General features: G+C 42.5%; 1 protein-coding gene across 14 annotated transcripts in view; it reads right to left on the bottom strand.

Annotated features, from left to right (window-relative positions):
- The window catches only part of KIF1A (kinesin family member 1A), a 246,538-nt gene that overhangs the window by 122,303 nt on the left and 100,116 nt on the right, over window positions 1-24,119 (bottom strand). For 13 of the 14 annotated variants that reach the window (XM_068280653.1, XM_068280654.1, XM_068280655.1 and 10 more), the window contains exons 3-9: window positions 17,842-17,918; window positions 16,173-16,352; window positions 13,968-14,033; window positions 10,958-11,136; window positions 8,842-8,953; window positions 2,290-2,367; window positions 250-315 (exon numbers count right to left, since the gene is read on the bottom strand). In XM_068280653.1, the coding sequence (XP_068136754.1) occupies window positions 250-315; window positions 2,290-2,367; window positions 8,842-8,953; window positions 10,958-11,136; window positions 13,968-14,033; window positions 16,173-16,352; window positions 17,842-17,918 (758 nt within the window). Of the gene's footprint in view, window positions 1-249; window positions 316-2,289; window positions 2,368-4,033; window positions 4,068-8,841; window positions 8,954-10,957; window positions 11,137-13,967; window positions 14,034-16,172; window positions 16,353-17,841; window positions 17,919-24,119 lie in introns of those variants that run through there. The other variant, XM_068280663.1, reaches the window with a different exon arrangement.

Here is a 24,119-nt window from a genome sequence, read left to right as displayed (position 1 = left end):
TCCCAACAACAACAAAATTACAGAGATCACTAGCATAGTCAGTATATGTAAAGCAGTCTCATGAATGGTCATTGTGATCTCCTCTTTTCTTCATTATAGAGTATTACCCCCCCCCCCCCCCCCAGTGCTCTCTGGAAGTAGCGCTGATGCAATTATACTCAGGCTTTAATGCTGGCAGTTTAGGTTAGATGAAGATGGATATTGCTGAGCTTAGTGCTGCCATTTGCCAAGCAGTCATGAGGTACTCACCATTTCAGCAAGAGCAGAAATAACCTTTCCCAGTGTTGTCAAAGACTTATTGATGTTGGCTCCTTCCTGCATGTGGAAAAGGCGAACAGAGAAAATAGAAATTAAAGGGAAATTCCATCTTCTGTCTTTTGGTTTTAGAGAAACCCATATGGTTAATCAAATTAAATCACAATAATAGATATGATGAATGATATGATATGATGGATCCTAATGTAGAGGTCCTGCACCCGCCCCTTCCTGCTATGACTCTCATCTAGCACATGGAACTGTCTTGGTCTACCAGCAATATATATTATAAGGAAAGGCTACCTATTAGTTGTTCAAGCTGGAGGCAGGTCTCTGAAATATTGGGACCCATAATGCATTGAGCTCACATTACCAGCCCACCATTATGCAGATTCCACATAGAAACCAGAGGAGCCGTGTGAGGGATAGCGGAGACAAAGCCGCCATGCGAGGCAACATGGCGGCGGTCTCCGCTTCCCAGCCGATAGGCTCCGCCGCTCATGCGGACTTGCGGGCACAGATGGATGCGGACACCGCCGCCGCCACTGGCAACACGGCGGCGGGTTCCGCAATGCGGCTAGCGGACTTTGGTACGCGGGTGCGCGTGGACTCTGGGCCTGGCCTCTCTGATGCACTGAGGCAGAGGGTCACACGCGCGCGCGCAAGGAGGCAGGACTCTTACCTCCTACGTAGGAGTCTCAGCTGACTCTCCTGTCAGCTGACATCAGGAAGCTTCCTGATTGGTTGGGCTTCTGGGCGGATTAGCTGAGGGACTCTCAGCATATAAGGAGCTGGGCTTCAGTTGCTCCTTGTCTGCTGTCGTGAATACATTGCTGTGTTAGCGCTTAGACCTTAGCTCAGTGCCCTGGTGTTGATACTAAGGATTTCACACCTTAGTTAGGATTGTACTTTGATATTGTATCTGTGTTTTGACTTCGGCTATCCTTGACTACTCTCTATCTACGCTATTGTACTTTTGCCTATCTGATCCTTGTTGCCGACCTCTGCCTCATTACCGATTACTCTTCTGCCTTCCGCTCCTGTACCGCTGCCGTCATCTGTGTTGCTGAACCCTTGCCTGTCTGACCTTTCTCCCTTCAGTGGAACGTCTCCCACTGGAGGGTTATCTCTGAGGCTTGCCTCTCCGAGACGCCTGCCCCAAGCAGACGATTACGGCTAGGGGTTGATATTTCCACACTTCCGTGATATATTACTGTCTTTATTGTGTTCTTTTGCTGGGTGTCCAGAAGTTAGCAATATATCTGATTATCGGTGATACTGCAGATCATCAATATCGGGTATATATCTGCATTCTTGGTGATACTGCAGATCGCCAATAATCAGATTCTCTCTTCGTGCTGACACCGATCGTTACAAGCCGCACAGAATATGACTGAAAACATGAAAGAGACGGACTATTGGGAGGGTCAAATTATCCTGCATGAATAGCTAAACATTTATGCTAAATAAGGGTTTAGTTTCATGGCTTTAGCACATATTATTATTACTTATTGTTACAAATTATGGTATTACTTGTGTAGGAAAGAAACCAATCCTACAACCTGGTAGTGTCTGGGTAGGTTATGCAGAAGGGCAAACAGATATGCAGCGGACAAAATCGTCTAATGTATTAGTAGCAATGGGGAGGGGGAGATGGTAAAAGCTGTGAGTTGCCCAAGGCACCACAAAGGCCAGATACAGCTCTATATGGTATGCAGCGACCTGCAGACAAACAAACAAAACAGACACAGAACATGTATTTCTCCGGTCGGACTCAAAGCGCAAGAGCTGCAGCCACTAGGACGCGCTTTATAGGCAGTAGCAGTGTTAGGGAGACTTGCCCAAGGTCTCCTACTGAATAGGTGCTGGCTTGAAAGATCAACTATGCCTTAAAATGGTCATACAACTATCAATCTTAATATTGTTCAATCTTGCCACATATGTGCCCTATGAGGACCTCCTTAAATGGTCAGTTCAAAGTACATTCAATGTATATCTCTTGTTAAATACTTGGATAAAGTTAAGGGCTTTTACCTTTAGTCGTGTTCCTTTTGCACCAGTGGAATCTGCTCGTTCACTTCCAGCAAGGTCCACAAGACTGATTTTACTGACCTGTAAGGAGAAGTCAGACAAGCTGAGTACTAAATCTGAGCATATTTATTTAATTTGTATTTAAGAATCTTACTTTGACCTTTGGCAAGTCACAAATCTTTGTCCAACGACAGCAATCCACGAGCCACTTTAAAGGGAAGGTCCAAGCAAAAAAAAAAAATGAGTTTCACTTACCTGGGGCTTCTACCAGCCCCATGTAGCCATCCTGTGCCCTCGTAGCCACTCACTGCTGCTCCAGTCCCCCGCTGGCAGCTTTCTGACCTCGGAGGTCAGGGCCACATTGCATACATTTATACGCATTCCAGCTAGTGCAGGAACAAAAATGTACGCGTTGCACCACTAACGCGCAAAAATGTATGTGTTAATGTTCCTGCACTAGCGGGAATGTGTAAAAATGTACGCAATTCAGCCCTGACCTCCGAGGTCAGAAAGCTGCCAGCGGGGGACTGGAGCAGCAGTGAGTGACTACGAGGGCACAGGATGGCTGCATGGGGCTGGTAGAAGCCCCAGGTAAGTAAATCTCATTTTATTTTTTTTGCTTGGACCTTCCCTTTAAAATGATATATCTTCAGATGCCACCAGTCATTCATTGCGACCACCACACCCCATGGGCCTGAAGACACTTCTGTTCACTTCTGTGCTGATTTCCGTAACACTGAGATAAGCACAGTAGTGGACAGATATGCTCCTGTGTGTTCAAGTCCTAAACAACCATGCAAAATAACCAGACCAGAGCTCAGCTGCATTTAGGATAATCCCATATAGTCGGAGCACCTGAGTGGGACACAGCCTGAAATGTTGTGCCTCTCTATGTGGATGTCCTCAGTCCTGGGTTTGGGCAAGCCACATGAGTAAAGAAGCAGCCAGCTTGTTTGGCCAGACATTTAGGGCCCGTTTTCGCTATCTCAAATTCGCATGCATTTCCCGCATGCGAATTCGCATAGGCAGTACAAGTGGATGGGGCTGTTTCCACTTGTCAGGATTTCTTTGCGGTTTTGTGTGCAGGAAAAATCTGCATGGCAGAGCCATCAGAATTTGCTCGCCGCACACCGCTAGGAGATTTGCATAATAGGATATTTGCATGCGGTTTTGGTATACAAATTTCATGTGAATTTGCATATGATTTTGCATAAAACCAATGTAAAAGCACACAGGCACTGACATGGTTACATTTGCATACATACAAACATATGCAAAATCGTATGCGAATTTGCAGTAAAATTTGCATACAAACGCTAACGAATTCACATCCGTATGCGAATTTGTTAACGCGGTTTCCGCGACGATTCCACATCGCACAAGTGTAAACGGGCCCTAAAAAGCAACTTAATAGATAACTGATCTTGGTCCTAATGCCTTAAATAGGAGATAAATAGACATTCATCATAGATCTATCATAAGACAGCACACCATATCACTACTGTGTCCTAGTGAAGGGGAACAGGTCACCTTTTGTGACTCAAGGTCCTCCAATCCAGGCTAAATTTTGAAAAGGACCAGTTATTGGACACTGAAATGTATGCACACTGGCCAATTTACCAGTTCAGAAAAATAGAAATGTTGTCTTGCCAGCATGCTGGCTGGTCAAGTGCATAACAAGAGATCTACTGTACCTGTGGCAGAGGAATAAAGTTCAAATATACCATAAAAATCTAGAAAGGAATACCGTATGCTAGCATTGGTCTCTTTATCCAGCCATCAGATATGCACATGCTGAATAAATATCATCACAGTACATCTTACAGCCACCTGCAGGTGTCACTGCTGTAACTGGTGAGCAGAAAACATTCTGCGGGTAAGAGATCTCCATAGAAACAACATAGAGTTATAAATTAAGCAGCCAAATTATATTATCTTTATATGACAGAGTGAACATTTCTACAGTAGGGTACACATAATTAAAGACACTGTACTGATAGTTATTGTCCCTGCTCATACCATAGCTTCAGTTCATAATACATTTTATCATAAACGCTTTATTTCCTTTGCTAGGCATCTTATCGTCACTCCTTTTTGGATGTTATTTATAAGAGTAGTTAAAGATGCATAAGAAAGAGCTATGCTCTAATGCAGTTCTGTATAATGAGGCAGAAGCACAGTTCTCAGACACAAAAAGACAGCATGATCCAGATATACATTATCCTGATTGCATCTTTGTTCCAGCATTGAGTTTAATTACTCTATTTGATTGAGCTATTTTTGATTTAGCTTCATGTGACTGGATTAATCAAATTCTGCCTCTTTGCTTCCAGTCTGTAAAAAACATTAGAATTACCATTCATCAAACATATTTTCTGGATATCAATTATAAGTGAATGTAGGTAGAAAAAAACAAAGTTTTGTAAAAGTAATATCTTTTAATGGCTAACTAATAACGTTAAATGATGCAAGTGTTTTATACTTCAGCTAACATCTGGAAATATGCCCGAAGAAGGGGACTAAATCCCAGAAAGCTGGCATACTTTAACTTTACCAGTTAGCCATTAAAGGAATACTTAAGTCTAAAATAAAAAAATGATCTTTACTCACCCGGGGCATCCCTCAGCCCCCCGAAGCTGGATGGTGCCCTCGCAGCCCCGCTCCGATCGTCCTGTCCCCGCCGGCGGCTACTTCCGGGTTCGGCGACAGCCGCCGACAGGCTGGGAACGCGGCTGATTTTCCGCGTTCCCAGCCGCTATATCACCCTCTATGCTGCTATAGCGTATAACATATACGCTTTAGCAGCATAGAGGGTGATATAGCATATATGCCCCGGGTGAGTAAAGATAATTTTTTATTTTAGACTTAAGTTTTCCTTTAAAGGGTATTACTTTTAGGCTGGTTTCACAGTGGGACGTTAAAGTCCCACGTTACAGAAGCCAGTAACGCAGCCTAACTCACAGCACTGTAAAATCAATGTGCTGTTCACAGTGCACACGTTGCGTTAGGGTATAACGCTGCACATTAAATAAAAGTGCAGCATGCTGTACGTTATACCACTATAGAGCTGCGTTAGATTGTTTGCACATGCTCAGTGACTAGCCACATGGCTCATTAATATTCACTGCACTGTGGTGACTCGTGGTGGGACTCCTAGTGTTGTCCGGATCATGAATGAATCGTTCATTTGATCCGGATATTTTATGAGTCGAATCATCCGAATCATCACAATGAAAGATTCGGTTCACAGTGGATGTCTGTCTGGAAGAAACAGGAACATACAGAATGTACAATACAGGGAAAGTCCTGTCCTGCTAGTCATTTCACCCAGTCTGCTTCCCTAGTAAAATGATTCAAATGATTCCGTTCAAAGATCCGGATGATCCGATTCGAATGATCCAAATCCTTAAAAAGAACCGGACTTCCCATCACTATCCTGGAGCGACTGCTTTGAGAGCTTCATAACGCTGCTCACTCTGGCGTCCTCCTACAACACCACCAGGCGTTGTGTTAGGGGCACGTTTTGCGACCATAACGTTCCCTAAAGCGCAACGTCTTGGTGGGAAAGAGACCTTACAAAACTCAGTTTTTTCTACCTACATAATTTGTTTGGGAAACATGGTACATATACTTTTTTGGCGTACGTTAAAAAGGGGCGCTGGGAAAAAAGGGCGCCGGGTTTTTAACGATAAGCATGGATAACGTTTAAAATTGTATTGTACTGTATTTCGTTTAAAATTAATGTTTTTTAAAGTTATAAATCATTAAATAATGTGCATTAAATCGGCAATTGTAAAAACGTTAATCTTTCGTTTAAATAGTGAAACGTATAATAACGTTTAAAAAAAAAATTACTAAGTAACCCTCCCTGTACCTACCCCTAACCCCTAGACCCCCCTGTTAGTGCCTAAACCTAAGACCCCCCTGTTGGTGCCTAAACCTAAGACCCCCCTGTTGGTGCCTAAACCTAAAACCCCCTGTGGGTGCCTAAACCTAAGACCCCCCTGTTGGTGCCTAAACCTAAGACCCCTCTGTTGTTTTTTTTCGTTTAAAAATAATGTTTAAAAAAAAAAAAAAAGTACTGTTTTTCGTTTAAAAATAATGTTTGGGAAAAAATATTGTACTGTTTTTCGTTTAAAAATAATATTTAAAAATGTATAAATCATTAAATAATGTGTAATCATGAGAAACAGTAATAAAACATTAAGTCTCCGGGCGCCGCTTTTAAAACGTTAGTTTTCTCCGGCGCCCTTTTTTCCTATCGGGCGCCCATTAAACGATATTTATTATAGGAGTGAATGGCGGCGCCCGATTTGTCCACTAGCCTCAGGCGCCCGAATTTACTGTTTCCACTTTTTTGTGACTATAATTATTACTGAAAAGTGTTTTTTTTATGTTGCAAATGTAATTGTTCCAGGTCCAGGTAATGGTGAATTGCATTATTTTCCTTATAGCACTGGAGCACAGTAAATCCTTGCTAAGTTTGGGGAAAAAGACATTACTGAGGAAAGGTGGCCACACACCATACAATGTTTTACTTTTCTTTTTAAATTAAAGAATTACAATTAATTTTTCTCATTGATTGTAACATTTTAAAAATTTGACCAATGTACCACACACATTTGTTCAATTACTCCCAAATAAATTGCTTGGGTCTGTACATTAATAAATTCATAACCTACCCTATTTTTCATAAAAATTGATCAGAAAAATCCATCACTCATGATCAACTTATATATATAAAAAAATGTCTTGCTTGAATGAAAAAAAAAAGCTTTCATTTTTGTGGGACAACCGATCGTTTTTATCGAATTTCCGTAAAATTGGATCATTTTATTGTATCATGTGTAGCCACCTGAACTGTAGTGAAAATAATGTAATTAATACAATTATTGGTACTCATTTTCTTTACTAATACTCATTTAGAAATTATTTAGTCAGTGTTTGCCCATTGCAAAGTATTTTCTCACCCTGATTTACATTCTGACATTTATTACAGGTGGCAACACCTTTAGTCCAGTCTGGTGCAGCTAAGAATTCCGAAGCCACTGAAAATAATGCCTGGTCTCCCAGAATGCTCTGGGATGATGGGGAAAGGAAATGGGAAACAAAATAACGGAGTTGAATATATTGAAATGATGTACAATTAATGATCAACTATCATGAAAAAATTCAAATACATACATATAAATGTACATTTATCCCAGAGTAAAATGCACTATAAATTACCTTTTTCCCTATGTCGCTGTCACTTACAATAGGCAGTAAAAATGTGACAGGTTTTGGACTAGTCCAGCTCCTCGTGGGGGATTTTCAGTTATTTCTTTATTTCCAAAAGCACTTACTTAAAGAGGAACTCCAGTGAAAATAATGTAATAAAAAAAGTTCTTCATTTTTACAATAAGTATGTATAAATGATTTAGTCAGTGTTTGCCCATTGTAAAATCTTTTAAATCCCTGATTTACATTCTGACATTTATTACATGGTGACATTTTTACTGTTGGCAGGTGATGTAGCTGCTGCATGTTTTTTTTTGGCAGTTGGAAACAGCTGTAAATAGCTATTTCCCACAATGCAGCAAGGGTCACAGACAGGAAACTGCCAGGAGTACCACGGTCCTCAGAATTTCTTTGTGGGAGTGCTTTCACCACAATATCAGCCGTACAACGCCCCCTGATGGTCTGTTTGTGAAAATGAATAGATTTCTCATGTAAAATGGAGCATTAGCTACTGATTGGGAAAAAAATAAATTCTTGGTCGGAGTTTCTCTTTAACTGCAGTTGCTCAGTCCAACTGTCAAATAGTGTGCAAGAGAGTAAGGAAGATGGCTGAAATCTTTGTGGAGATCCTTTCTAGGGACAGCTTTTGTACAGATTAAAAGGTAATACTGAGAATTTCCTATGAGGAAATTGATTCAACCAAAATCTGTCAGATCTGTCGGCTATTTACTATGTACTGCAAGTAACAACAGCATAATAAAAAAAAGTATTCTATAGTGCATTTATGTCTGGAAGAAATGTACCATTTACTGTATATGTATGTATTTTAAATGTTACCATTTTTCAAGATAGTGGTCCTCTAACCCTTTAGCAGTTAATTTATTTATTGGCTTGCAAGTGCTCCAGGCCAATTTATTTTAGCACATTTTTTTCTTTCTTATTTGTTACATTTCTCTGCTTCTAATTAGTATGGCTGTAATGTGTATTTATGTCCACTTGTCACTAGGGGGCAGTGTGAGACAATAACAGAGGACTTCTGCTTTCAGATAGAGAGATCGAAGCATTCCAAGAATTTACAGCACAACAAGTTCTAAAGTCAAAAGCAGTGGAATTATCTCAATCAAGATAACGCTATTGAAGTTGCCAATGGGTTGAGTAGAGAATGTTTCTGGGCCATGTTAGACCATGCAAAAGGTTTTTTTCCTGGAAAGGACAGTGAATAAGTGATGGTGTTATTGACAACTACCTAAACAGACAATGTTATGCAAGTCTATAACAGTTTGGCTTTGTTTGATGAGCCCAGAGAGAAGCCTGGTGTGGACTGGTTGCTCTCACCTTCTCTGTAGTGTTCTCGGTATCTGCATCATGCCTGCGCTGGGTGAAGATGATGTTGAACACAGCATGAGAGCGGCTGCTTGTCTCATTCATGTTTGTAGCAGCCACCGTTCTGTGTGAAGACAAAAATTACAAGGTAAATATATGCGTGACTCTAAAGCCATTCGGAATCATTCCACTTTTTTTGCCTTAAAAGAGGATAAAATATCTTTTTATCATTTAACAAAAACAATTGTTATTATTAATACCAGGCAAGAAGGGCAGAAAACATTGGCAGCAACAGCAAAATAGAAGCATTTAAAGAGACACTGAAGTGTCTACAAAAACATCTTTTCATTTAATAAAAGTGTTTAACCTAATAGCCCTAACTAAACCGCCGCATCCCCACCGCTATAAACTATCTAAATCCCCCAAACTCTCCCTCCCTCTCCCCTGCAAAATCCACGACTTTCTTGGTCGTGGATTTTGCTGCCCTAAGCGCTTTCATGTGAGGCAGAGCTATGAGCTGCAGCCCTGCCTCACACGCGTCTATCAACGGCGGATCTCCGCCTTTCCCCCGCCCCTCTCAGTGAAGGAAGACTGAGAGGGGCGGGGGAGAGGCGCCAATCCGGGCTGACAGACGCGCCGAGAAGCAGAGATGCAGCTCATAGCTCTGCCTCTCACAGAAGCGCTGCCCGGATTGCCCCCCCGGAGTTTGGGGTGATTTAGTTAGATTAGAGCGGCGGGAATGTGGCGGTTTAGTTAGGGCTATTATGGTGGCCATACACTGGCCCGATTCGCGGCCGTTTTGACAGCAGATTCGATCCTGGGATCGAATCTGCTGCCAATCGTTCGCGGTAAACGCACCCGCCGATTTCCTCCCGAAATCGGATCGGTCCGTCGATCGCACCGTGCAGGAAATTACCCTTGATCGCCCGCGGGTAGGGAGCGCGTCGCTAGCAGCGGCCGATCCGATCAGGTATACATTACCTGATGCTGGCTCCCGGGCATCTTCTCCGCGCTGCACGGCTCTGTTCCGGCTCCATCCCGGCGCTTCCTGTGTCACTGCAGTGACCAGGAAGTTCAAATAGAGGGCGCTCTATTTGAACTTCCTGGTCACGGAGTGACACAGGAAGCGCCGGGATGGAGCCAGAACAGAGCCGTGCAGAGCAGAGAAGATGCCCGGGAGCCAGCATCAGGTAATGTATACGGGGGGGGGGGGGAGGGGGGGGGACAGGCGGCAGGAGTAGCTCAACAGATTGTGATCGGTTTCAGGCTGAAATCGATTCACAATTTGTTTGCAGTAAAGGCAGCCATACGATCCCTCTCTGATCAGATTCGATCAGATAGGGATCTGTCAGCTGGTCGATCTAATGGCAAATCGACCAGTGTATGGCTACCTTTAGACTTCAGAGTCTCTTTAAGGTCCTTTTTTATAGACAAGAAGCATGCTGATATTGAATGGACTGAGGACGGCATAAATACCTTGAAATGCATAGTTACATCATCAGCACATGTACAAGACATCACACAGCCCCGGCCAATACTGCTGAACACCGGTCTCAGCTGAGATCAGAGCTCGCTCCATTGGCCAGGCGCAGGCCTAAAGAGGCCCATACACTGGTCGATTTCAGCCATCCATCGACTGATCGATTCTGTAGAATCGATCGAACAGAAATCGATTCTATCAAATTCCCCATTCGATCGATTTGTGGCCGCTTTCGATCGATTTCGATAGATTTGATCTATCTGACAGGATGGAAGATCTAGGTCGATCTGCTGCTGGTAGCAGATCCATGGCCCATAGAGTTGCATTGGATCTAATGGTCCAATAATGCATTTAGATAGATTTCCAATAGATTTCACACACATCAGATAGATTCCTGTCAGATTGGACTTGACAGGCATCTGCCAGAATTAGGCATCCATATTTAACAGTGAAATTCTCTATCAAAAAGCATACAGATCGTTATATAATAGTAGCTATGGGAGAAAGTTAGATTTATTTGGGACTGACTGAAAGAGTATAAGTTACACGCTAATTAATCAACGGTGAATATTTTAAACATACAATGTACTGTATTTCATGTATGCATAATAATAAACATAATCATCAGATAAGGCACCTAAGACATACCTGGCCTTGTTGCCAGAATCCATTAGCTCTTGGATGTCATTATAGGATGTCACTGCCAGTTTTGACAAATCCTCCACATAAGGCCCCAGTAGGGGGTGCTCACGGACACGCAGGTTGCCCTTGTTCTTTGGATTTAGAAGGTCTCTGACCCTCTCACAGTATATCTCCATATAACTTACCTAGAAACACAAACGAAGATATAATACAAATGTGATGTTAAAGAAATATTTATTAAAGGGCAACTGAAGTGAGAGGAATATGGAGGCTGTCATTTTTATTTCCTTTTAAAAAATACCAGTTGCCTGGCAGTCCTGTTGGTCTTTCATGCATCAGTAGTGTCTGAATCACAAACCTGAAACAAACAGTTGGCAGAGGCAGCTAAACTTCAGTCAGTCAGTCATCTGATCTGCTGCATGCTTGTTCAGGGTCTTTGGCTAAAAGTATTAGAGGCTGAGAATCAGCTGGACAGCCAGGCTATTTGCTTTGTTTAAATGGAAGTAATTATGGCAGCCTCCCTACCCCTCTCACTTCAGTTGCCCTTTAATGTATAAGCACAGATGTTAAGTATATCAAGGAAAATGTTAATTATTGAATTAAAGAAAAAGAATAAGAACTGCACATCCGACTGATAGCTAAGATTGATGCAAAGAATCGCTTCAGCTGTCAAAACTTTAATTGATATCTTTAAATGTTAGATTATTCTTGAACCCCCTTCCCACCCTCCAGGTAACTCAAAACTTGTCCACCTTCCCCCCATACTCACTGGAGCCCCGTAAGTTCTCACAATGATGTCAGTTCTGTTTGAGTCTCTATTGACTCTGGAGGGGGACTACCCCATCATTGCAGCAGCATGCCCTCCCATGGTGACATCTGGGAGGGAGCATGGCACTCATGCCACAAAGCCCCTCCCTTTGCTCTTAATAGAGGAAAGGGTGATATAGCCAGTAGCCACAGACCTTCCCCTAATATTTTGAGCGTCCTTCCCCCCACAATTGTATCCCTCTTCTCCCAGTGTTTCCCAGACTCCTCTTTTATGCCAGTTACTTTGAAAACCCCCAGTTTGGCTACCTTTTTTTGGACCAGTTTTGGGGTATTACATTCATGTGCAATGCTGGACAGTTGCACAATTGAATGTCAATAACAAGTTCATATCTCAAAAAAAACCAAAACACACTTACATCCTAAGGTGGGAACCAAATTTTAGACAGGACTTTCCTATTACAATCTGGAACAGAATATGGTAACATTTGGCCAAGTTTATCGTATTTACTTTATACAAGGAGAATGCTTATAAAAAAATATCTTCAGGAAGTAGAACTACTGAAAGACTCAGAGTGTTTCTAACGCTTGTTGGAGTTGCTAAAGGGCAACAAGCGCTTGGTTTTGATATCTTCTGGGATTTCCCAAGTATAGATCACTTCAGGAAACAGCAGCCACATTTTTAAGAGACCTCTTTGGGATGAACTCCTCATTAGACCTCATGAAGTACTTGCTACGTTTCTCACTTAAAACCTTTCAAAAAAGGTATTCTGTCACCTGCACACTGGATCCTTGCTCAGAAATGGCCTACAACTTTACCATCGACTTCAGCTGACTTAAAGGAATATCGAGGTAAAAATAAACTCATAAGAAAACAATTGCATCTATCCTTCCTTTCCTAAAAATTACTTTTTTTAGATATTCCACAGTTTTACTTTATGCTTAAATTGGCTGCTTCTACACTTATCCGGTGCAGTGAGCTTGCCATGGGATCACCGCACAAATCAGTACAGGGTCATATGCATAGGCCCGTCCCCCGCTCAGTGACGTACTCCCTGCTGGACAGGAAGTGCATCACTGGGATTCCTGTAGGTCCATGCATGCTCCCTGCAGCACGCTCCCATTGTTTATCCTTATTGCATCGCCATAGACATTGCTGCATAATCATTGCAGTAGGCACGGATCATGCGATAACTTACAGATGACTTACCTAACTACTTCCATCACAGTGCGTCGCATTGCATAAGTATGAAGTCTCCATAGATTTTCAATGACTTAGCTGGCCACTTGTAAAAGGGCTCTAAATCTACTTTTTCAGTTTTGTCTCTGCTCAATGACACAGTCTTTGAAGTATGTCAGAGCTAAAATCTGTGAATTATTGACTTTTTTTAATCTCTTCCTTGCTCTCAGAAATTGTTCTCTGCAAGGAAAGAGTTTTACGGTAGTAGTTCCTTATCAGTGAGGGTCACACTATAGTCCGACTAGGCCCCAGTCTAGTAAAAAAATTCATAGCTGAATGTCAACTCACTCAGAGAAAGAAAGAAAGAAAGAAAGAAAGAAAGAAAGAAAGAAAGAAAGAAAGAAAGAAAGAAAGAAAGAAAGAAAGAAAGAAAGAAAGAAAGAAAGAAAGAAAGAAAGAAAGAAAGAAAGAAAGAAAGATACACATGTCTATCTCATCATGTCACATGCCACCTTGTTATTCCTTTAATAATATACTCAAAATAAAAGGTTGGTAGAGCTGACTGCTTGGTTACATGAAGCCATGTCACGTTTCAGCTAAGGGATGCCTTGTTTTTTTGTTTTTGTTTTTTTTTTTTACTTATATGCTATTAAATGTTATCCTCACATAGGATTGCTTAATACAAATGTGGTCCTTATTTCACAGAACTTTAATGCTACAGTATAAACGTGACAATGGCAGTAGTGAATTGTGATAACCTTTTGAGTTATTTGAACAACCTGGGAAAGGATACAAGACTTGAAGTTTGTTTATATTGTGAAATGAATAATAATAATAATTTAAAAAAAACTATGAATAAAAAAATAACTTTAAAAAAAAGCTGAAAGTTATTCACATTTTCACAATAACAACTGAAATACGATTTAGGTAAAATGTGACCATCTCTGAATTCTAAGTATGGTAGGATGGCTCATAGCTGTGTCACTGCTCCTTATGACTCAGGGTGGATGATTAGGTGGCAAAGGACAAAGCTCTCTACCTCAGGTGAAATAGTCACTATAATTAGAGTACCTCCACAGAGTAAGACATGTTGTCATTTGATGTGTCATTGATACGTGAGAAGAGGTCTTCACAGAGCTGTAACAGAGACAAAGGAATATCATATCAGTTGTCAGTCACAGGCCACATATTCTACAGCACCAGCAACAAATGCATGACTTGCTCAGCCATCCTAGAAGGTCCTGGCCAATGAGCAGTTAACGCTTTACAGACAGTGTAGGTTCAATGAATAATTTACAGGCACAGAGTATATCTTCAATAATTCATAGACCATGAGGCGTGAATGAATAATTCAGATACGGAGGGGTTAAACAGATTAAAATTCAGCAAGGTAATCCCCCGTAGGCAGTGAACCCTCATGTCTGTGTGTCTGTCGGCTCTGGCCGTATGTGCTTTGCCATTCACGTTGTCTCTTTTTCTCAGGAAATGAATGTAAAAAACTGCAGACTCAGTTGTACAACAACAGGTTAATGAACTTTACAGGCAACAGCTGAATGTACAGACATAAGGGCTTCCTGGAAATGACATCTCAAGAAGTCTGGTCACCTCACATCACCTTTCATTAGCCATAATGCAAACATATAACTGATGAGCAGCAAATAGTCCCAATAGGGACATTCACATTTCATGAAACTGTTATGCAGCTTGAACATGGACCAATAAAAATTGATAGGACGTGATTCTGATCCAATTTCAAGCTCTGTATAATTTACATGAAATTTGAATGTTAAGAGAAATGATTTGCATCTCATGGAACATCCCTATGTCCCAACATAAAATCTCTATTGCCCTAGCAAGTGGGGAAAAATCAGCTAATCAAAGTTACAAGCTGCCCGTTAACAAGTTGGCAGTAGGTTCATTAACAAGTCGCTATAGAAGCATTGATTGGCTATTTTTATTTTTATTCCAGAACATATGCTACAAGAAATTTCTGATACTCTACATATAAAGTGTACTGCACATAAGCTTACATAATGTGTAAAAACAAGATTGAGAAATATACAATGGAATTAGTATGACAAGGAACATTGATATTGTGCTTGCAGCCACTAGGGCGTGCTCAGACAGACTCCCCACATGAACTGTCTGGGTCTGAGTTTATTCACCTACTCAGTTTGAGTTTTTTACTCACTGGGTCTGTGTTCCAGTCCACACTCTCTTGTACATTCTGCTGGAGCCTGGCAGGAGAATCAGACCTTGACACCAAACCTCCCATCCCCACTTTATTGCCACTAGTCTTTTTACCTAGCAAAAGAACATTAACAGACTGCCAACAATCTCTATACATCTTTACCTTATCCAGTCCCTACAATCCCACAGGTTTGACATCATGTGTGTGCTGTACCAGTGCTCCTACTCACAGATCTCTACCAGCCTGGTGGTATTGGGCATGCGGGAACCCACCAAAAATGTGGATATGTGGTGCGGAAAAATATACACCGAACCAACCACTGTCTGTCTATAAAAGCTCACCCCACCCAGCATGCTGTGCTGATTGTTCTTTTAGCTTGGTTAGCCTGACCTAACTAGCTGTCCTAGTGTCACTTAGCCTGCCTTATATGTTGAACCTACATTACAACCTAGCTTTTCTGACTACCCTCAATCTGTGCTCTTTGTTTGACTCTGTTTGACCTCAGCTAGTGACCTTGATTGCCTGCCCTTGACCTTTGACTTGTGACCCCTTTTTTTTCACCTGGCCATGAACTCTGGCTTGTTTACAACTTTGCCCCTTCAAACTGCCTGAACCTTGGCACTTCACATTGCAGTGTCTCCTACTACTTCTAGTCACTGGTGGGGCATTTCCAGGAGTGGTGACCTAGTGGCTACCAGGCAGCAAAGCAATCCACTGCTCAGTAGGGTTAGTGGCCCTTCATACCTTGTGCGGTGCTCCTGTGTAGACCAGTAGCCGCTTACACTCCATGCCTTGGGGCATCCAATGTGTATTACTAGTAAAAAAGTCCACAGGGCCTGTGCCAGCCTCACAATAAGAACACTAATAATGGAGGGAGGTAAATTAAAGATATTGGCACAAGAAACCAGTTTGCAGCTGGTTATGGGACAGGATAGAAAATAAAAGACAACTTCTAACAATTGTTATAGGCAAACTGTACACTTGTCCTGTTCCTTGGCATTAATATGGAGGTAGATGTGATTTGCTACTAGCCTGATTTGCCCCCTTACAATACAAACACATAAAAAACATATTGACATTATTACCTGTGGTATGATTCCTTGCTGATCTGGCTCCTGCTTTCCCATCATAGTATATGATTTCCCCGCTCCTGTCTGACCATAGGCAAAGATGCACACATTGTATCCTTCAAAAGCATGCAGCAGCATCTCCTCCCCGATGTCATGGTACACCTGCTGCTGCCCAGCAAACTGGCTGTCTTCATCCTGTAGGGTGACACAGGTGTGTAAACATATTGGCCTGTGCTGTACTATTGTTTGTGCTTATATAATAATCAAGTCTATAGTAGAGACTCTTAGCCTTCATTTTAGTCTCAGGGATGTCTCTTATGACTTTATTGAAGCAGTAACTGAAGTTGCATACATCCATTTCAGAATAAACAAAGATGGATTATCAAACAATTCAAAATATACCAGAAAGTACTGCTGAAATCCCTGGTACAAGTCTTTTCTATGAAGTGGTATTGTGGCAGGTGATACCACAATACTATGGCAATGTAAAGTGTTTTTTTGCATGCTCCACTTTTGTCACTGCCTTTGCCATCCCTTTGCTACACCTTTTCTACAATAATTCTTGGAGTTTCATTGTTACATGATCACATCCGATTGCTAACACAATTTGCATTGTTAAGTTTTGGGTTTCATAAAGCTTTAAACATTTCAGAGAAAAATACAGCTTTTAAGCCATACTGGATCACAATTTCTACAGAAGCAATGTACTGTATTAAGTCAGTGAAGTAAGTAAAGGGTTGGTCATTCTACCTCAGTTGAAAGACTTGGCTCGTATACAGGTGGTGGTGTCTATATCTGGATTTACTACAGATTGTTAAATGAGTTTCTTTTTGTTGGATGCAGAGTAATACTCTTGATCCGGTTGGATGATTACTTACAAACAGAGCATAGCTATATGGATTGTGATCAATGTCGCTTTTTTGGTAACTATAAGTATAGAACCGTGGTCTGTGACTTTTCAAACCCCTTATTTATGGATGTACAAGTTTACCAAAACAATCTATTTCTTGAATTGTAGACACTTTTTTTAAAAATTACTATTGTCAGGATTTGTCCAGCTGCAAGAGTTCACTTCCTGTTTGTCTGCAGGAAGAAAAGCTCAAATCGCCTAACAAAAACGCTTAAAAAAGCTCTTCTAAAAATCGGAAATCGCTCAGAAAGCGCTGGGAAAAGCGCTTACAAAAGCTCTCAGCACTTGCAATTGCGCTGGCGATTCCTAATGTGAACCAGGCCTTTTAAAGCAGAGAGGAATTTCTGAGTTCAGGTCTGCTTTAATGCCTCTCTTCTGATGTCATCCTCCAGTCTTTATACCAGTGCAGAGTTTGGAGCATGACCACATGGAGAGGGGTCTCTGGCTTTCTGGATGGATGGGGGACCGGCTGGAGATGACACAGTGGTTATTTCCACAAGCAGATGGCATGAAGGGCAGGTAAGGCCCCAGCTAATGCAGCCACCACCACCTATTCAGTAAGTGACTTTGGGCAAGATGCCTACAGAGCAAGCTCTAGTGGCTGCAGTTCCAGGGCTTACTATTTTTTTTCACTAAAGAATTAATAAATTTAGGTTGCTTTAACTGCATTTTACATTTATTTTCTAAGTTATTAAAACCTCATTTCTTAATAAAAAATAGCTAAGAATAAAGTGGCAATGTCCTCCATTTGTACATGTGATGTACGCTACTTACAGAAGTATGAGACCAGTAGGAATAGTCGAAGCTGAAGCTTTTTGGAGTTTCCTTTGGCTGTTTAGGGTTGATAATAGCTGAAAACAAGAGCAAAGAAAACCATTGTAAATAAATAATCATATACATGTTATACATCATTGCATTTGCATTGCATTACTGTAGATGCATGAATTCCTGGGACACATTAGGATGGGTGTCTACAGGCACATCCATTACTTCAGAAACATGGCCATGCAGCACTGTGACCGTCTATAATGTTATCACATAATAACACCGGGAACGTCTACTTGGTGTATGTGACTACGCAAGAGACTGTATTCTTGTAACACCCTGGCTTTACACTTAGCTGCAGGGATAGCTTTGGTTCCTGCATAAGTTGTATGAAAGATGTTGCTTGAGAATTTGCATGGGAGTGTGCCGAGGGTTAGTTGACTTTGCTGTTTTATGTGCCACACCCACTCTAACACCTCCCTTTTACATATTAAAATATTTGAAGGGTCACTATGGCGAACTATTGTAAAATTTAAAATATGTGCAAACATAGACAAATAAGAAGTACATTTTTTCCAGAGTAAAATGAGCCATAAATTACTTTTCTCCTATGTTGCTGTCACTTACAGTATTTAGAAGAAATCTGACAGAAGCGACAGGTTTTTGACTAGTTCATCTCTTCAAAGGGGATTCTCAGGGATTTATTTATTTTCAAAAGCACTTAGTGAATGGCAGTTGCTCTGTCCAACTGCCAAAAACTGTGTAGGGAGCAGGGAAGCTGGCCAGCATCATTGTTTCACCCCCTTGGCGTTCTGATTCTTTCCGGATTTTAGGGTCTAAAAGTGGTGCAATTTTTTTGCACCCTTTCAGACACTAAAATCTGGAAAAAATCATGCTGCCAGTGAGATCTGCAGCAGCCCAGCAATCACTCACCTCCCTGGCTCCAGCGCTGCAGTTAAGCCTCCATCCTCCGGGTGGCACTGCAACTCTAAAGTGAAATTGCCAGCTGTCGTCATGATGACAACCGGCAATCTCACCAGCAGGAAGCAGAGCCCCGGAGGAGAGGAAGAAGAATGCCAGCCGACGTGGGGATCCCCGGGAGGTATGTAGAAACGCTCCCGCTGCCGCATTGCTCTGCATTCAGCCTCCGGCGGCTACCCCAAACAGAGGTCGGGACCACCGCTCTTAGCTGCGGTTTTCCGCCCCCGACCCTAGCTCGGGATAACCGCCAAGGAGGTTAAATCCTTTTTAGGGAATATGTTTATAAAAAATAAAAGCCTTGCTCAGAATCCCCTATGAAGAGATGGACTAGCCCAAAAACTGTCACTTCTGTCAGATTTCTACTACCTACTGTAAGTGACAGCAACATAGGAGAAAAGTAATCTATAGCTAATTTTACTTTAAAAAACGTACTTCTTATTTGTATATGTTTGCACATATTTTACAGTTTTTCGCTATAGTGCCCCTTTAAATGTCCTAGCTCGCGATGAGGAGGCTGTATTCTGTGGTTTTCCTTTTTTGAATAAAACTGACTACTGATTGGCTCAGCAGTGACTGTCCTACTGGTATCTAGTGGTCCTTCCTCCCTCCCCTATACAGTTGTCTGGTATTTAGTGTCCTGAATCCCTCCCTTATTATACAGTCTAGTGCAGGGGTCTCAAACTCTCAGCCCGCGGGCCATTTGCGGCCCTCGATACAATATTTTGTGGCCCTCGCCAGCAAAAGCTTCCTTATAGTTCACTTCAGTGCTCCCAAGTAATCCGCCGCATCCCCGCCACTAAACGAGGGCTGCAGAGCCCCCAAATCGCCCAGGGGGCATTTCCTGGAAGAGGCAGAGCTTTCAGATTCAGCTCTGCCCCTCCTGACGTCAATCGTGGCGTATCGCCGCCTCTCCCCGCCCCTTTCTGTGAAGGAATAGTGAGAGGGGCGGGCAGAGGCGGCGATGCGCCGCGATTGTGAAATTCCTTATGCGGCCCAGCCTCATCCTGACTTTGCCTCTTGCGGCCCCCCAGGTAAATTGAGTTTGAGACCCCTGGTCTACTGGAACCCTCCTTCCCCTATACAGTTGCCTGGTGTCTAGTGGCCCTACTACCACCCCTATACAGTTCCTTGATGTCTAGTGCTCCCTCCCTCCCCTATACAGTTCCTTGGTATTTAGTGCCCCCTCCCTCTCCAATACGGCCTCCCTGGTGATCTAGGGCTTCACATCCAATATAGCTTCTCTGGTGGTCTAGAGTGGGCAAAACATAATACAAAGTGGGGAAACCACTAGCGGGCCAAATTTGATGGCTCTGTGGGCCTGATTAGGCCTGCGGGCTGGATTTTGACCTGTATGCCTTAGCCCTATACTGAGGAAACACAGGAAATATTTCATTGGTCAGATGAGAAGTTTCAATCTTGTGAAATCTACTGCTTTGCTTGCATCACATGCTGTATATACTCTCTTCCTTGCCACGGACTGCTACTTTTGTACACTTACATTACACCAGAGATCAGCTCATGGAGGCACACTGAACAACAACAACAAATAACATTTGTAAAGCTCTTTTCTCCCGTGGGACTCAAAGCGCATAAGCATGGCTCTGACCATCGTGGTACAGAGAAGAATTTTATAAGTCTGGAAATGCCAGGCTAAACAGGTGACTTTTCAGTCTGGATTTGAATAGCTCCAGGGATGGTGCTGTCTTTACTGGGTGTGGCAGGGAGTTCCAAAGAGTAGGGGCAGTATGACAGAAGGGTCTATCTCCAGATTTTTTTGAGGTGCACTCTGGGAGTGACCAAGTGACCAGGGCATAGCTACCACTTTCTGTAAAGCCCCTTCAAATGTCCTCTCTCTCCCTCCCTTTCCCATCAAGCAGCTATTGTTATGCGTCACTTTACATGACGATCATACATGGTAATAGATGTGAGTGTGGGATAGCCAACATGAACCAGGGTAGAAACAGGCAAGTAATAGTAAAACTTGCTCAAGTGTGATTCCCTGCACCCATTTCTACTACTCGATCATTATACCTGTTAAAGGGGATGCAGGCACCATAACTGTACTTGTTATAGGAAGGATAAAGACACAACTTCGGCTGCTACCTGCCACTGTGTTGATTTGTTTTTCTTTTTTGGGGGGTGGTGGGGAGATTTTGTTACTGAAGGTAGGAAGAAGAACATGATACTTGTTACATGAGGGAACAGACATGTTTGTAATATGTTATGGAGAGGGAAAGGACATATATACACTTTTTATGGTAGGTGAGAACACATGGCTAAACGTGTTATGGTAGAGGAAGGGCATGGATTGGCTATACATGTTGTGGTGGGGAATAGCATGACTATACGTGTTATGGTCAGAGGAAGGGCATGGCTATATGTGTTATGGTCAGAGGAAGAGCATGGCTATATGTGTTATGGTCAGAGGAAGAGCATGGCTATATGTGTTATAGTGGGGGAAGGTCATGGTTGGTTATACGTACTATGATGGGGGAAGGGCATGGCTATATGTGTTATGGTCAGAGGAAGAGCATGGCTATATGTGTTATAGTGGGGGAAGGTCATGGTTGGTTATACGTACTATGGTGGGGGAAGGGCATGGCTATACGTATTACGGTATTCACCTGCATGCCTGGGGGTAACAAACACCTAGCTGGACAAATACTGTATGTAACAAAGGGGTTGATTCACTAAGCTGCGTTGCTACAGCAGTGCAGCTTAAAGACAGCAGCAAGAGGTAATAATCTCTAGTGCACGCTGTGGAGCCATAGCGTGCACTGCTAAATTACGCTATGCTCCAATACTTTTCACGAGCGCTTCATTACACTTAAAGTGAACCAGAGACGAAGCACCTCATGTATTTTACAATATATATTAGTGGGGACATTAGAGAAAACACCTACCCTGCTCCCTGTTTCATTTTTAACTGATCAGATTTCTTCTAATCAGCCCTGATAAAATCCCAGACTGAGCATTCAGTCTGGCTTTGTTATAATGACTCAGCTATGATTCCTGAGCAGAGCCACAAGGGGGCAGGCTTGGGGCTTGAAAAGGCACCAGAGAACACAGACTCAGCTATAATAATTCCTGAGCAAAGCCAGACTGAATGCTCAGTTGAGGATTTCATCATGGCTGATAAGCAGGGTAGGTGTTTTCTCTAATGTCCCCCTTGATATATATATGGTAAAATACATGAGGTTGCTTCGTCTCTGGTTCTCTTTAACGAGTGCTCCACTGAACCCTCACCGGAGGGTCCAGTGGCTTCAAAGGACGAGTTTCCTGCACTTTGATTGGCCCAATAGGCTGACTGCCAAGTGACAGGCAGCGTACTGTGCCAATCAAAGTGCAGTAATATCATCCTTTGAAGCCACTGGATCTGCTGGGGCTCTGGGCGGGTTCAGTGGAGTGCTCGTTAAGTTTAATAAAGTGTTAATTAAACTATTGGAGCATAGCGTAATTTAGCAGCGCATGCTACGGCTGCATAGCATGCGCTGGAGATTATTGCCTCACCCTGCTGTAGCAGCGCAGCTTAGTGAATCAATTCCAAAGTGATGAAATGTCAAAGTACAATCTAGCCAATTTCATTTTTAGAAGCCTAATACATAAGTATGAACTGTCAGCTTATCTCAGTAGCAACGTACAAAAGTACGACAGTTGCCAGTACCACATTCCTCTGAGAGTAACAATAGTAACTAGGGGTGCATCCTAATCCGGGCACCTGCTACACAGAAACCCAACCACAAAAGACTGGAGCCCAATCAGTTAAAATGATAAGACTGTCTGACTGTCATCTCTTGTCTGTTGTCAGCTTAACCCTGACAGGTTTCTCTCATTTACTTTCTAAGTAAAAATAAGAAGAGGAGTGTCTCTTATCTTTCTCACTCTCTACAATCTGCTTCTAATTTCAGAGAAATGGCTGTTGTAGGAGTCTGCCAACAATAGGGCTTGTGACAAAATCTGTCATGTGCGTTCAAAGGAACTTCTATAATAGCAGGTTTATTTTAAGGTTTTAAACACAACTCTAGACAATCTTAATTTTCAGTGGGTGAGGGACGGCTTAGACTTTCAGTCAGGATGCTGCCTGTGTGATGTGTGGTCTCCCTACTTATTATCACACAGTGTAAGGATGTTGGGGGTGTTGTTGCTAGCAGTAACTGCATCTTAAAGTGCTTTACACAATAAAACCGGTTGAAACTAAAATAAAGAGGAATAGATGGATGCTCTCAACATGTGGTACCCGTAGCCCAGGAGGTACTTCATAGGGGTCCAGGAGGTGCTTGGGCTTGATATATTTAATTTAACAAATTGTAGACTTTCAGAAAATGTTACTATATAAACAACATCAAAATAGTATTTTAGTTATTTAAAAGCGATGATAAATACTTAGAAACAGTTAATACATGATTACCATGTATTACTATTAAATATACTGTATATCAAAGGGTATTTGAGATAATCTTTACCATACAGGGGGTTCTTGGCCAGCACAGGCTTTCAAAGGGGGTCCATGCCCATGAAGTGTTGAGAAACATGGTGGAAAACATCTGATAAAATATGAGTTACAGCTTTGACATATTCCTCTCTCTGGATAAGTGTGAAGAAACGCGGAAAAACCGCCGCATGGACGCAAGATGAGGCGGCTGTTTCCGCGGCTGGCATAGCGGAACGCGGAGAAACCGCCACGTCTGACGCGGCGGTTTGTACGCATAGGCCTGCTTCTATCAGTAAGGTGGGATGCGGAGGAAACGCCGCTCGCTCAGACAGCGCGGCGGCGGATTCCGCATCCCATACAGCTACAACATTACAACACATGACTGGTGTGGCTGGGACTGATAGTCCACACTGGTTTAGGAGGACGCGTGCGCGCGCAGAGAGGCAGGGCCTTTATGGCAGTCAGAGAAGGGTCAGCTGACTAGGCCGGTCAGCTGACAATTGCAGCAACTTTCATTGGTCCAGCACTTAAGGGAGGTGCTGGAGAGCACCAGTGTATATATACTGGGTGCTGGTCATTTCTCAGGTGTCTGCACTCAGGCCTTGTCTGTATCTGTGTTCTAGCATAGTTTCCAAAGGTGTTGACGATCACGGACCTCACACCTTAGCGTTAGGAATATTGAACTGTATTATTTGTTATGACCTTCTGCCTGCCTGACTATTCCTCTGAACTCTGATTCTGTACCTTGCTATCTCTGATATCCTGTTGCCAAACTCTGCTCGTTCCTGGACTCTGTATTTGCATCCTGATTCTGTACCTTGCTATTCTGATACTCCGTTGCCAACCCCTGCCTGTTCATTGGATTCCGTATCTG

This window comes from Hyperolius riggenbachi, chromosome 4, assembly GCF_040937935.1.
Source record: "Hyperolius riggenbachi isolate aHypRig1 chromosome 4, aHypRig1.pri, whole genome shotgun sequence".
Lineage (NCBI taxonomy): Eukaryota > Metazoa > Chordata > Amphibia > Anura > Hyperoliidae > Hyperolius > Hyperolius riggenbachi.
The sequence above is the reverse complement of the archived record's forward strand: the minus strand, read 5'-3'. Positions and strand labels throughout refer to the sequence as shown.